Raw genomic sequence first — 14,809 nt, forward strand, 5'->3', positions numbered from 1 at the left:
TATATATCTCTTGGGTTTAATACTGGGGGCGATTTTTAGGTTAATTGACCTGTTACCCCTTATTTGTGTACATGTAGGTTATTTCCCTTTTTTTTTTGGGGGGGGGGGGGGGGGGGGATGGGGTTGTGTGGGTTTTAATGCGTTTCCATTGAAGTCTATGGATCCAAAAATGCAACCTTCTGTGGGCAAGACCCTGACACCTTCCAAAAAATAAAAAGTGCACAGATGTAAATGTGAGGCAAAGAAAATCCTGTTAAATGGACTGTGGTACATCTCTGAAAAACTGAAAACGCATAGGTGGGAACCTAGCCTCATACGCAGCCTAGTTAGTGTAGATGTTGCTAGGAGACTTGTTTTGCATTTAAAACATGCCTAAAATTTACCCATTAGTCTACAGCCTAAAAAATGCACTATAGTTCACCAAGAAGAGGAACCTGCATGGAAGCATGTGGCATAGGTGTGAAGTGGCCCTATATAGAACTCGCTAGGGTTGTGGGGACTTTATGTTGCGGGCATGGGGTCTGGCATGGTTTAGGAGGGAAGGGGGGCACACACTCGTTCCTCCCCTAGCTAGTCTGGCTGCATTCTCAGATAAGGGTCTGGTATGGGTTTTGGGGGAACCCCACTCTTTTAGTTTTTTGCATTAGACATAGGTCACCTTTTAACAAAAAAAACTGCCTATGCAGATAAGGGGTGTATGCAGATAAAAACAAACCAAGGTCGCCCATGCTATAGGTGTAGGCAATTTTATGTACCTTTTTGAAGACTGCCTTGAATGCTCCCAGGTCATTGCTAAGTGAGGCCTAGTGGTTGATGCTCACCCCCCTCCATCAAAGGAGTGAGCTGTCAAACGCTGCATGGGGAGGAGAAAGAGCGCATTTGAGAGGGTTTGAATCCGAAAAATAGCTTAACCTAAATAACATACTTCTGTGATGGTGGAGGTAAGTAGTATCAACTAGGCCTCACTTGCATAATGCCCTTGCTATAGGCGTAAGTCCTTTACATACCTCGTGAAGCCGGACTGGAATACTCCCAGGGCGTTAAGTGAAAGGCCTAGTTGCTACTGCTCAGCTCCACGATCACAGAAGTGAGCTTTTTCTCAGATTCAAACCCCCCTCACCTGCTCCTTCTCCTCCCCATGCAGTAGCTGAGCCCAGTGTTTGACAGCTCACTCCTGTGATGGTGGAGGTGAGCGGTAATAATGACTAGGCCGTGCTTGGCAATGTCCTGGGAGTATTCCAGTCAGGTTTTAAGAGGTACATACATGGCCTACATCTAAAGCAAGGGCATTATTCAACTTTAGTCAGAGCTTCACAGTTTTGTTATCTACAGACTTTGGTAAAGGTGAACTATGCCTTTAAAGTTCATACCAGAGCAGGTGCCAGCTCAGCCAACCCCTCATTTATTCAGCCATTCGCACAGGAATCTCTGTAGACTCTACACAATCCAGTGGTTACCCTCATATTTCCACCTCATGGTTGACTTATTTATTAATTTTTTTAATAGCCTATAGTAGGGGTCCCCCAACTTTATAAACAAAGGGCCAGTTCACTGTCCTTCAAACTTTAGGCGGGCTGCACTGTGGCTAATGAGAGAAGAAAATGTCCTGATGTTAGTGGAAGTAAACACTGCCCCCATTGTTGGCGTCAGTGGGAGGAACAGTGCCCCCATTGTTGGCGTCAGTGGGAGGAACAGTGCCCCCATTGTTGGCGTCAGTGGGGGGGAACAGTGCCCCCATTGTTGGCGTCAGTGGGGGGGAACAGTGCCCCCATTGTTGGCGTCAGTGGGGGGGAACAGTGCCCCCATTGTTGGCGTCAGTGGGGGGGAACAGTGCCCCCATTGTTGGCGTCAGTGGGGGGGAACAGTGCCCCCATTGTTGGCGTCAGTGGGGGGGAACAGTGCCCCCATTGTTGGCGTCAGTGGGGGGGAACAGTGCCCCCATTGTTGGCGTCAGTGGGGGGGGAACAGTGCCCCCATTGTTGGCGTCAGTGGGGGGGGAACAGTGCCCCCATTGTTGGCGTCAGTGGGGGGGAACAGTGCCCCCATTGTTGGCGTCAGTGGGGGGGAACAGTGCCCCCATTGTTGGCGTCAGTGGGGGGGAACAGTGCCCCCATTGTTGGCGTCAGTGGGGGGGAACAGTGCCCCCATTGTTGGCGTCAGAAACTGTCTGCAACAATGGTGGGAATAATGCCCCAAGGGCCTGATAAAAGCAAGCAAAGGGCCACAGTTTGGAGACCACTGGCCTATAGTGTTAAAATTATTTCTCAGGTGGTCAAATGTCATTTACCTCTTCTGGTTGAATGTTCCTAAGGCTATTTTCTCCTAGGATCGAAAGGTAGAGCCTGTTGAAAGACCATGCATCTTGCATTCATTACAGGTATTCCTGACTTTTGCGTAGATGATAAAACATTTGCAAATTTAAAGATGGCCTCCTTAGTGGCTAGTTGTATAGACCTTTCAAGGGGAAAAAGTAGCAAACCGGGGAGGCGGAGAGGCGCACACATTGCCCCTGCCCCCTTTAGGTTGCTTACTATAAAGCTGTAAGATGACTTTGATTTTGCTATTCGGCATTCAGTGTTGCTTTAAATGGCAATATATCATTATAAAGTCAAAGGTTGAAAAAACGTATGTTCTATCACAAGAACAGCCAGTGGGGGGCGATGTTCTGTGGTACGGTTCTCACCTGCACACATTCCCAGGTATATAGATTGACTGTGCATTTTCATCCAGCTGTGTCCTCCCGCCTGCAATCTGCTCATGTGTCGGAGGAGCAGACGGGCTGTGTGGGGACGTGGCAGGTGTGAGGTGTGAAGTTTCAGGTACGTGTTTTGCATCAGGGAGGGGTAGGGAAACGCTGTATGTGTTTGTGTGCATTTGGGGATGTGGTCTGCTGCTTTTCTCTATATACATGACTCAATAACAGGTTTAGCTGTGTAATGATCCCAGGGCTGATAATGCTGTATAAATGGACAAAGCTGGTTAAGTCAGCACTGCATGAATATAAACCTATAATGTTAACCTAACCTTATAATGCCCTGTACACACGGTCGTAAATTCCCGACGGAAAAGGTCAGATCGGATTATATTGTCGGAAAATCCGATCGTGTGTGGGCTCTATCGGACTTTTTCCGTCGGAAAAAATTTGAGAGCAGGACCTCAAATTTTCCCACCAAAAAATCGGATCTGACTTTTTCCGATCGTTTGTAGAGAATTCCGATCGGACAAAGTGCCACGCATGCTCAGATCAAATTACGAGGCCAAAGCTATTGGCTACTAGCCTGCACGTAGTCCCGTCGCAACGAACGAATGGCATCGTGTTTCCAAATTTGTCCGACCATGTGTATGCAACACCAGTTTTGGACAAAATCTGTCAGAAAAAATCAGACTGATTTTGTTGTCGGAATGTCCGTGCGTACAGGGGCTAAGAGCAGGGAGGGATAAGCGATTGGGCTTCGGAAATATTGACACGATGGCTGTATTTGATGGGTGGATTGGGGGTGCACGTGATATTTTTTTTTATTTTTTGTCAAATACTGTTATTAGCCGCCTTACAATATACAGTGTCTTAGAAAAAAAATTCATACCCCTTGAAATGTTCCACATTTTTGTCCATTTACAACCCTTTTATTGGGATTTTATGTGATAGACCACCACAAAGTGGAAGAAAAATGATGAATGGTTTTCAAATTATTATTTTTTTTGTGTTTGTTCCTTTTTTTTTTTTTTTTTTTTTTTTTTTTTTTTAACAAATATATGAAAAGTGTGGCTCAGGGGGGCTGAATACAAATGTACCCCACATTTTTCACATATTTATTTGTATAACAATTTTGAAAATCATTTTCCTTCCACTTCAGAATTATGTGCCACTTTGTGTTGATCCATTACATAAAATCCATGTTATGTTTTTGGTTGTAACATGACAATACCCCCCCCCCCCCCCCCCTTTTTTTTTTTTTTTTTTTTTTTAAGGCACCATAGTTCTGCCAAAATGTGTCCGCTGTATGCAGCTGGAACTGGTGCATTTGACACACCTTTTGATTTTCAGGAGAAAGTATTCGGTGAACTCCTCCTATGTCACCTCCAAGGCAAATGTTATCTGCGCTTCTCGTTTTCTTGCTGTGTTCATGTCACCTGCGCAATAAATTCTTTCACATCAAAAAACTATAATGAAGCAACTTTGAAACACTTGAAAGAACAGGGAGACTGTTCCCCTGGGGGTACAGCATGGGATTAGAATCTTGGCTCCAGGGTGCGGCTATTCCTCTTCAGTATGGTACAGCTAAGCAGCCTGAAGGAAAGTCGGCTCCCATGGGTCAAAGCGAATGTTCCCTACAAAGAGCCTGTATTACCGTGGTGTAAATTGTTTGTCTATGTCCCTATGTCCCCAATATTTGTTATTGTTACCGCAGTACTGTTCTTTTGCCACAAGATGTCCTCAGTCCTCTGGGTTGACACCCGGAAGGATGAGTTCATAGTGTGAGTACAGGGGTCATGGACCTTCTCCCTGAGGTTGCCCTGCATTCTCTATTCTCTGCATTACTGAGGAACACCCAGCCCATAGAACAGGTGAAAAGTATCCTGTGCTCCACATGATGGCTCTGAATACTCTAAAGGAAGCTAAATATGAGATTTAAAAAAATAAAACGCACAAAATACAGCTTGGGGGGGGGGGGGGGGGGGGGGGGTGGTGGTTGTTATGTCCAGGACACCCTGGACATCCCCTAAGACGGGAGTGACTGTGGGGCTAAGGGGGTTGTGGGAGTGAACATCCAGGATTTAGGCTTTAAAAAGTCTGGCTGGACATATCCTTTTAGTTTGGGAGGCTGTCGGTACAGGGGAAATTGTTTTGCGTCAGCAGATGGTCAACCAACCACCTTGATTTTCATGGTCTTGCCTTCTCCTTTTCTATTGCAGTAGGGTGTCTAAATATAACTGTGCATATAATGAGCACCAGAGGTAAACCTAGTATTTAGTACTGGACCTGGTCTACCACTCCCCCATCTTCCTCCGCAATACAGTACTTGTGCTAAGGGGTGTGGTTGTTACTCAGCTCTGCTAGTACAGAGCAATGCAGTGTTAGGACAGGAAACAGGATTTATCTGGAGTTAAAAAAAAAAAAAAAAACATACAGGACTATCCAGAGGTAAAAGGACGTGAGAGTTCAGAGTGGACAACTTCATTGAGCATGGGCCATGGCAGAGGTATATATATCTTTTGTTGGGGGTTTCATATTTGTAACGGGGTTACTGCCGTACGTATATATGGCATTGTATTGAGGTGGTTATACTGGGATCATGGTTGAGGCTACAGCCATAATCTCGATACCGTTTTCTTCAGCTGGCAATTCCCTGTCAGATTATGATCCTAGCGGCTATAGAGCCACTGGATCACTTTTACAGGTGGCAGAAGAGGTTAACCCATCCTGCCGCCTTTTACCGGGCTCTCCCGTCCCATAGGGGAGCCTGATACTGATGGAACTGCCTCGATCTTAGAAGAAACTAGAAACCTCAGTCTTGGAAGGGTCACTGAGAAGAGTGGTAGGAAGGAAGTTCCTGACCCTCTTCTATGATGTCAGAAACCGGAAGCGGCGAGGATATTGTCGCTTCCGGTTTTGGTTCTTTGATCAGATGCTTTGGAGGACAGAGGAGACATATGGTGTCTAATAGACTCCAGATGTCTCCATAAAGAGGTCCTGTCATGCTTATTGCTATCACAAGGGATGTGGAGGGGGATCGGATCGCGTAAAAACTTGCACGCGTATGTAAATGACAATCGCGGTTTCGTTGCAAATGTCAGCGAAAGCAAGAATTCTAGTGCCAGACCTCCTGTGTAACTCTAAACTTGTAACCTGTAAAGGCTTTTAAATCGCTGCCTATGGATAGTTTAATGTACCGTAGCTTGCCTCCATTCCATAGGCGTACGCTATTTTAATGCATGACATGTTTGGCATCTATTTATTCAGCATAAGATCTTTATTATTCTATCAAAAAATTAGGTATTGTGTTTTTTGTTCAATAACATTAAAGTGTAATATTTCTTTCCGCCGATAAATAGCATTTTAAAAACCATGGCGCAAATATCGGGTGATGTAAAAAAATTGCAACACCCACCATTTTATTCTCTAGGGTATCTGCTTAAAAACACATATGTTTGGGAGTTCTCAGTAAAAAAATTTTTAGCAAAAAATGCATATTTTTACACGTATGAGAGAAATGTCACAAAGTTGAATGATTTTATGCCTTCTGTGGCATGATGTTAATGCCACGTGAACTTCTGCTTGTCTCACAGGTGATGCTGCTGGGAGATTCTGGTGTTGGAAAGACCTGTTTTCTCATCCAATTTAAAGATGGCGCGTTTCTATCTGGCACCTTCCTGGCCACTGTGGGCATCGATTTTCGGGTGAGAGTTCCCGCTCTGCTCTTTTGCCCTTCGGCATCCTTTTTTAAGATCTTCAGATCTTTCCTTTCTTCAAGCCCTGGGCACTTTTCTTCTGTCAGTCCTGTGACATTCTGTATCTCTCCTGCAGCTGTCACTCTTTTTGGAAGTTCCTGCTTTCACCTCTGTGCACTGAACACCTCCACTACGACTTATCTCCTTTTATCTTAATGCTTTTTGAGTCTCTACTTGTTTTATTTAAACCTGCATTCTGCGTTTCATTGCTCTTGTCTGTCTTAAAGCGGACCTTCAGTCATTTTTTTTTTAACTTTCCATCTATTAAATCTTCTGCCCTTGTTTTAACTTTGGAAAGTAAAACATTTTTGCAAGTAAATGCCTTACATAGCCCACTTCCTGTTTATTGTCTGGTAAAAATATTAGACTTATGACATCGTGCACAGCACTCTCTCTCGCTCTTGTGAGAGTTTGCCAGGAAAGGAGGGGGGGGGGGGGGTGAGTCATAAGAGGGCCAATGAGAGCTGCAGAGCTGGAGGTGTGTCTGTGTAAATCCAGGAAGTGAACAGGCAGCAGCTTCAGCTGCCCACAGTTAAAATGGTTGCAGGCAGACTTGGTGGAGGGAGATTTCTGCAGCATAATTGCCAAGTACAGAATCGCAGTATATATAAAATAATATGCAAAGTGGTTGGAGGAAGGTTGAGCGGCAAAGATATTTTTATTACAAATTATGTGAGCAGACTGCAGTTCCCTCTTTAAGATGGTCATATATTGGTCAATAGTAGCAAGGCTTGCAACCAAGGTATGAAGCACATAGTCTTTGGGCAATGAAGAGGTTAAAGAATTCTAGGTATGGCATTGTTCCATAGTTACGTTGGTCCAAAGTGGACCGGTAACTAACTATGTGTATACTATACCTGTGGGATCCCTCTGGAACAGTCCGTGAACCTTTTTACCCTAGAGCAGGGATCTCCAAACTTTATAAACTCCAGGGGGGCTGGATTGTGACCAGTGGGAGAAGAATATGTCATGACATCAGTGGGCATAAACAATGCCCCATCGTTGGTGCCAGTGGGATGAATGGGGCCTGAAGGGCCAGGTAAAAGCAAGCACAAGGCCACAGTTTGGACACCGCTGCCCTAGAGAAATCCTTAAAATAGTTTTTATGTATCTGGGAATCCCCTGCTATGGTGGTGGTAAGTGGGGCGGAAAATGCCCCCCCCCTTATGGGTTGGCCAGAATGACACCGTGCTGTCATGCCACTGGCTCTGCTAAGTTCCATTGGGTCTGAAACTATGCAGGCACCATCAGATATGAGGTCACCACTTAAAGAACCCCCTAGCCACCCCTTGAGGAACTCTTGGGTTCCACGGAACGCTGTTTGAGAATGGCTTCTCTTGAAGCTGGTAATCGCTATAGACACCATAACTCCAGTGATCTCCACTAGCTTTCAGGGTTGTGTGTCGAGCTGCTGCCTTGCAGCATTGTAAACTGTGTGCTTGGTCCAACTATTCTCTGAATGCCAAGTGGTTCAACTGCTTCCTAACTCATCCCCGAGACCCAGTGCCTGGGGATGGTCATCCAGTGCCCAGGGCAAAGATGCCAAACCATGCTCCCCTTAGGGTCAGTTGCCCCCATCCCTGCAGTAAACCATTATGCCCAGGGCAGCCTCCCTTTCTGCCCACTGAGATCTGCCGCACCCACCCCTTGTCCCAGCCCTGCCCAGACCTATCTCTCCTAGTATCGTCAAATATAAATCTTTTATCAATACCTGCCATAGCCATTATGAGGCAGTCTTCCAATTCCTATTGGAAGCTTCATTTATTCATTCACCAATGGGATTGAGAGCAGACCTGGAAACTCCAGCTAGGAGATCCTTCTACTAGAATCCCAAAGACATTGATTTCGCGAGCCAGCCAGTAGCCATCAATAACAGAAATGTAGGGTATTGGAATAACTGACCCTTCAACAGGCTGGAAGTATCTCATCAGCCAGGTAAGTGCTTCAGGATTACTGGATGGTGCCTACCTTTTTTGAGCCCTTTTTACGCTGCCACTGAAATTATACAGTCCCATGCTGCTTTATTGGTAATCCATGTTTCTTGGAAGAGCTGATTTATTTATTTATTTATTTATTTGAGTCCGACGGCTAGATAATCAATTTTGTAACTGTATCCAAAGCCTAAATTCCAATATTTGGCTTTAGCTAGGTCTTGAGGTTTCTATAATACCCAATTGGGAATCCTCTGGATGCAAAGGAATTAATCTCCATACATAGAATTACACAGTTTAATATAAATACCTGGCAACAAACTGTATAAATAGTCAGTGTAAACAAAATCCCCATAAAAGTATCATAGAACATTATTGGGTTTTGAATTTTTTTTTTTTTTTTTTTTTAAATATATATATATATATATATATATATATATATATATATATATATATATATATATATATATATATATATATATATATATATATATATATATATATTATAAATGATAAAATATAATTATTTTATACTAATTGGCTATTTTTACATGACTTTATCAACAATGAAAATTTATTTTGAGATTTAAGCTACTGCTGGGTGACCATCAATGGAAAGCTTTAGGCCGGCCGCCATATGCAGTTTGAATCCTAGCCGGTTCAGCAGGAACCGGCTGAGATTCTAACCATTAATGGGCACGCTGAATGGTACGAAGTTGATCAACTTGGGTTCAACCAGCCTGCCAGATTATCTTGCGATTTATAGCCAACGCTAGTGATAATCACTGTCTTCTCCCGGTGGGGACAGCTTCCCCTGCTGGGAGAAGACAATTGCTGATTCCCCTATGGACACTGTGTGTTGATGGGGAAATTGTGCAAATTTCTTTCCTGCAACCCATGGTTGCAGGACCGAAGTTCGCACTGTGTGTAGCTGGCCTTACTTTGTGGGAGCCTCCTCGCCAGAGCCAGTGGTCTTGTGAAGGTTTTTTTTTTTTGTTTGTTTTCATCTGACTACACATGCAAGTGTATCTTGGACACTCTCACTGGGTTTTGGTCTGGCGCACCTTTTATTTCTAAGGTTTTTATTGCTGCCTGTGTCCCCGCTGGGTAGATTCACCATCTCTTATCGATCACGATGACCATTGTTGATTTAAATAGAAAGTGTTGGGAAATCCATCCAGTTGTCACTTGAACAAGAGGGGAGGGCAAATCATCCATCCAATGGGGACACCTGTTCTGGTAACGGCCCTCTAAAAAAAAGAACAGGAAGTCTAGGGAAATCTCCCCAATGGAGAGACAGAGAACGCATAAAATACTGACCGGTTTTAAACCCTCCCTACTTTATCCAAAACTAAAACGAGTAGTTTTGACTATACGGAGCCCTTCAGTTATTCCCCTTCCTAATATTTTTTTTCTGGACCTGACATTGATCCTTGTAGAGTGACTTTCCAGATCAAACATCCCTGGTGCATGAAAAAAAATTAATGCATTTAACCTCTGTTTTCTGTGCAGAACAAATTTGTCACTGTGGATGGACAAAATGTTAACTTGCAGGTAAGTGGTCCTTTTTAAACGATTAAATAACTCTTCTGGGGGTTATATGTGAATATAATAATATTAGTGAATCTGTATGGGAGTGATTTTACAGTTATTAGCTCCTGCACATGCAGGGCTCTGAGGAAAGTTTCAGGGTCTGCATCCCTTTTTAGATGTGATTTTCCCATTGGAAGTATCTCACCAAAAATGACATTTTTTGTTGCTGGGGATGCAAAAACTTGTATCTTAGTGCAGACTTCTAGGAAAATCAGTGAGCCAATCACACAAGCAGGAAATTTTCTGGACGTTCTGTACACGTTCTGTGCACAGAACGCCTCCAGGTTGCCATATTGCATTTTTACAGCTGCAGATTAAAAGGAAAGGCAATTTTTTGTAACATTTAATGAAAATATGACTTGTCGTAATTGTATGTGCTTAAAAAAAAAAAATGTATTTGCTATTTTTATTTTTAAAAATGTATTTGCTATTTTTATTTTTTTGTCTTTTTAAACATAAAAATTAGTTCAAATGTTTTCTATGTTTTTATGATGTACTTTATACAGCACAAGTGCTATAGTGGTTGTATCATACCTGCCTTGTAACTGCTTTCTTTTGCTTAGGCTTTAATTGAGGTTTACGTCCATGTGATGCATAATCAACGTGTATATTTACTACTTCATGTTTTCCATACTGCAGATTTGGGACACAGCGGGTCAGGAGCGGTTTCGAAGTGTCACACATGCATATTACAGGGATGCGCAGGGTAAGTCTGCTAATTAAAGTTGAACTCTGGGAAGGCATTATAAAGCATCTTTACTCATTTAAAAAAAGTTAAGTAAAATGATTAAATGGATATATAAAGCGGACCTTCTCAATAAAGCTGGGCATACATTATACAATTTTTGTTTATTTGATTTTCTTTTGAATACCTTCAATCATGTAGTGCAGCTCTCAAATTTTCCACTTGCATTTTGCGAGTGGAAAATGATGGCTGGTGAGCGGTGGGCTGCCTGGGAGTGGGGGGTGGGCTGAAAACCACCGACAAGTGGGGTTGAATGAGAGCCGTTCTCCCAGGGATTGCCGAGGGGGAGAGAGGAGAGCAGTCGGCCGGATTATCAGAGAGTGGGGAACATCTCTGTACCAGCTTTCATTTTGCATTGCCGTGCGTTTCCCCCGCCCGCCGTCACATACAGCCCCACCTGCTGGCCCGGGCACTTTGATAGACAGATCATCCGTTCAATGCCGGGACGTGTGATGTATATCAAAGTACCCAGGCCGGGAGGCGGGGCTATATGTGACGGTGAGTGGGGGGGGAAACGCACGGCAATTCAAATGAAAGTTGTTACAGCGATGTTGCCCGCTCTCTGATAATCCAGCCAGCAATCCTCTTCCTCTCTTCTCCTGCAGAGGCAGGCTGCGTTGTTGGGTGCAGGTGAGGCTGCGTTGTTGGGCGCAGGTGAGGCTGCGTTGTTGGGCGCAGGTGAGGCTGCGTTGTTGGGCGCAGGTGAGGCTGCGTTGTTGGGCACTGATAAAGTTGTTCATTTTATTTTTGTAACTTAATTCTGCAAAAAAAAATTTGAAGTGTAATTTTCATGAGAGAATTTGAGGGATTGTTTAGGAGTGGAATTATAGGCAGGGCGGGGTAGAGGTTGGGTGGGGCAACTGGTGGCGAGTAACCCTAAGGGCACTTTCATACTGGAGGCGTTGGGGGCGTTGGCGTTAAAGCACCACTATTTTTAGTGGCGATTTTACTGTCGTTTTAGCAGTGCTGTTTTTTGGTCGCTTGCGGGGGCCCTTTTAGCCCCACTAGCAACTGAATAAAAGGTTTAAAAGCGCTGCTCCCACTGAGATTTGCAGGCTCTGGCCATTGATTTTAATGGGCAGGGGCGCTTTCTAAAGCGCTGCAAAGATGCTGCTTGCTTTTTTTAACGTCCACTAGCGCACTGCCCCAGTGTGAAAGCACTTGGGCTGTCGCACTGGAGTGACAGGAGAGACGCTTTACCGGCGCTATTTTTAGCGCTATAGCGCCTATAAAGCGCCTCAGTGTGAAAGTAGCCTTTAAGACCTGGCTAGTAGCTCAGGACTTGAAATTTTGAGCCCTGATGTAGTGCAAGGGCCTTCCTGATTGTATACAAATTGAACCTGTTTTAGGTTTGACCTCATGTTAAATGGCTTTGGTAAACCTAAGAAAATTGTTTAATGTATGGCCAGCCTAATTAAGTCTCCATGATGTCCTAGCTGTGATGTCCTAGGCACCTGTTTTACATGATCCTTCCCGGAGGTAAGGTGTAGCGTTCAGATTGTCTGATCATGTAATCGAGTGCCTAGGCATGAGAGCAACACTTTTTTTACTTTTAAAAATGATACACCATTCAACTATATCCATGTATTAAAAGTAATACAAAAGTCTCAGTATGGTCCCTTGTGCTGATAACCTATTTCTCTTCCCATAGCTTTACTCCTATTATATGACATTACCAGCAGGACGTCATTTCAGAACATCCGTGTAAGTGACAAATCGCAGTTTTGGCTCTAGAAATTCTAAGTGTCTCATTTCTATGGCATGGTGCTGGAGCCACATACAGTATATAGCTTTTAAATAACCACCATATTCTACATATCTCCCTAGTTACTCCATAAGTGCACCTTTATACTATGCCTGTTCCATGCAGGCTCAACAAAAGGGCACTTGAAATCAGTTGCAGCATTCAGCATTTTTCAGTTACAATTTATTTTAATTTTTTTTTTACCCACTACCACTTCCGGCCTGAGCGCCGTGGCGATCCAAGCGGATGTTCATGCCGACTCTAAGGGCTAAAAGCATCTACATTTTTGTTGCTGTGGTTAAATAGACCCTGCAGTAAAGGTCTGCTTAATATATCAGGCTTCCCTCCTTCATAATAATAAATGGCAGCATGAAAGTAAAAAAATAAATAAAAAATAAATAAATAATAGGCTAAAATGGTAGCAAATATACAGTTCTTGCACCACCCCTGACTTCTGTATGTCAGCATGTGATTTCATGATCCTTCCAGCAAGATCCTGGGAAATGCAGAGTACCACAATTCTTGATGCTTCAGCACAGTTGCAGGAGCAACTAGCGACCTCTTGTGAGATTTAGGCCTCTTTCACCCTTGTGTGACTTGTCCTGCGACTTGGGACTGCAAAGTTGCATGACAAGTTGCACCCAATGATTTTCAATGGGTACCGTTCATATCTGTGCAACTTTAAAGTAGTTTAGTTTAGTACTTTAGTCCAACTTTGATGCGCGTTGAGGTCCATAAAGCTCAAGTGTACACAGTAATTCCCTGAAATCGCACAACTTTCAAGTCATAGCAGTGTGAAAGGGGCCATAAGGGTACTTGGCCTCACAGGCACTGTGGGTAGAATTTTTTATTTATTTATTTTTTAATTTAATTTAATGCTACTACTTATGACGTAGGGGGTTCTTGTTTGAAACGGACCTTGCTTTTTACTGCAAGTTCTGCTTTTGCTGTGAAATGTCATTTTTGAATTTCCAGTCAGCAGATGGTGCTTTATTTTTTATTTTTTTTACATGGGTACCAGTTTACTCTTTGCTACTAACCACTTGCCTACAGGGCACTTTCACCCCCTTCCTGCCCAGCGCTCTCACACTTGGAATGACAATTACTCAGTCATGCAACACTGTACCCAAATAAAATTTGCGTCCTTTTTTTCACACAAATAGAGCTTTCTTTTGGTGGTATTTAATCACTAGTGGGTTTTTTATTGTTTGTGCTATAAATAAAAAAAGACTGAAAATTTGCTGAAAAAGTGCCTTTTTAATTTTGCAAATTTAGTAATATTTCTTTATAAATTTTGGCCAAAGTTTATACGGCTACATATCTTTGGTAAAAAATAACCCTAATTAGTGGATATTATTTGGTCTTTGTGAAAGTCAGTCTACAAGCTATGGTGCCAATCATTGAAAATTGATCACACTGAAGACCTATCTCATTTCTTGAGACACTAACAAGCCAGGATTGTACAAATACCCACAAAATTACCCCATTTTGAAAAGCAGACACCCCAACGTATAATCTTTGAGCCATAATGAGTCTTTTGAACTGTTCATTTTTTATTTTTTTTCCAGAATTTTTTTGTGAAATGTGGGGGAAAAAAAAGTTGTACATTTTTAAGATATTTCCAACACATAGCATGAATGACACTACAAAATACATCCTGCTGCTCCTCTCGAGTACGGCGATACCACGTGTGTGAGACTTTTACACAGCCTGGCCACGTACAGAGGCCCACCAGTAAAGTAGCACCTTCAGGCTTTCTACAAGCATAAATTACACATCTCATTTCTCAACCACCTATTACACCTTTGAAGGCCCTGGAGCACCAGGACAATGGAAACTCTCACAAAATTACCCCATTTTGGAAAGCAGACACCCCAACATATAATCTATGAGGCATAATGAGTCTTTTGAACTGTTATTTTTTTTTTCCATAATTTCTTGGAATATGTGGGGAAAAAAATGAAAACTCATTTTATTTTTTATTTTTTTTTCTACAAAGTTGTCAATTTTTAAGATATTTCCAACACATAGCATGTACATAGCAAAATTGACACCCCAAAATACATTCTGCTGCTCCTTCTGAGTATGAGGATATCACATGTGTGAGACTTTTTTTACACAGCCTGGCTACATACAGAGGCCCGCCATTTGAAGTAGCACCTTCAGGCGTTCTACAAGCATAAATTGCACTTCTAATTTCCTGACAACCTATTCGTTTTGAAGGCCCTTATATTTATAACACGTAGCATTTACATACCAAAAATTACACTCCAAAATAATTTCTATTGAGGAAAGGGTAAAAAAAAATATTACCTTTTCGTTTTAATAGTGTGCCCAGAGGAGAGA

General features: G+C 42.9%; 1 protein-coding gene across 5 annotated transcripts in view; it reads left to right on the forward strand.

Moving 5' to 3' along the window:
• Positions 1–14,809, forward strand: part of RAB37 (RAB37, member RAS oncogene family) — a 73,964-nt gene that overhangs the window by 36,294 nt on the left and 22,861 nt on the right. For 3 of the 5 annotated variants that reach the window (XM_077458923.1, XM_077458927.1, XM_077458924.1), the window contains 4 exons: positions 6,289–6,399; positions 9,894–9,935; positions 10,614–10,680; positions 12,371–12,423. In XM_077458923.1, the coding sequence (XP_077315049.1) occupies positions 6,289–6,399; positions 9,894–9,935; positions 10,614–10,680; positions 12,371–12,423 (273 nt within the window). Of the gene's footprint in view, positions 1–2,712; positions 2,820–6,288; positions 6,400–9,893; positions 9,936–10,613; positions 10,681–12,370; positions 12,424–14,809 lie in introns of those variants that run through there. The other 2 variants (XM_077458926.1, XM_077458925.1) reach the window with 2 other exon arrangements.

This window comes from Lithobates pipiens, unplaced genomic scaffold (genome assembly GCF_037356315.1).
Source record: "Lithobates pipiens isolate NorthernLeopardFrog02 unplaced genomic scaffold, aLitPip1_a1.2 Scaffold_28, whole genome shotgun sequence".
Classification (NCBI taxonomy): Eukaryota; Metazoa; Chordata; class Amphibia; order Anura; family Ranidae; genus Lithobates; species Lithobates pipiens.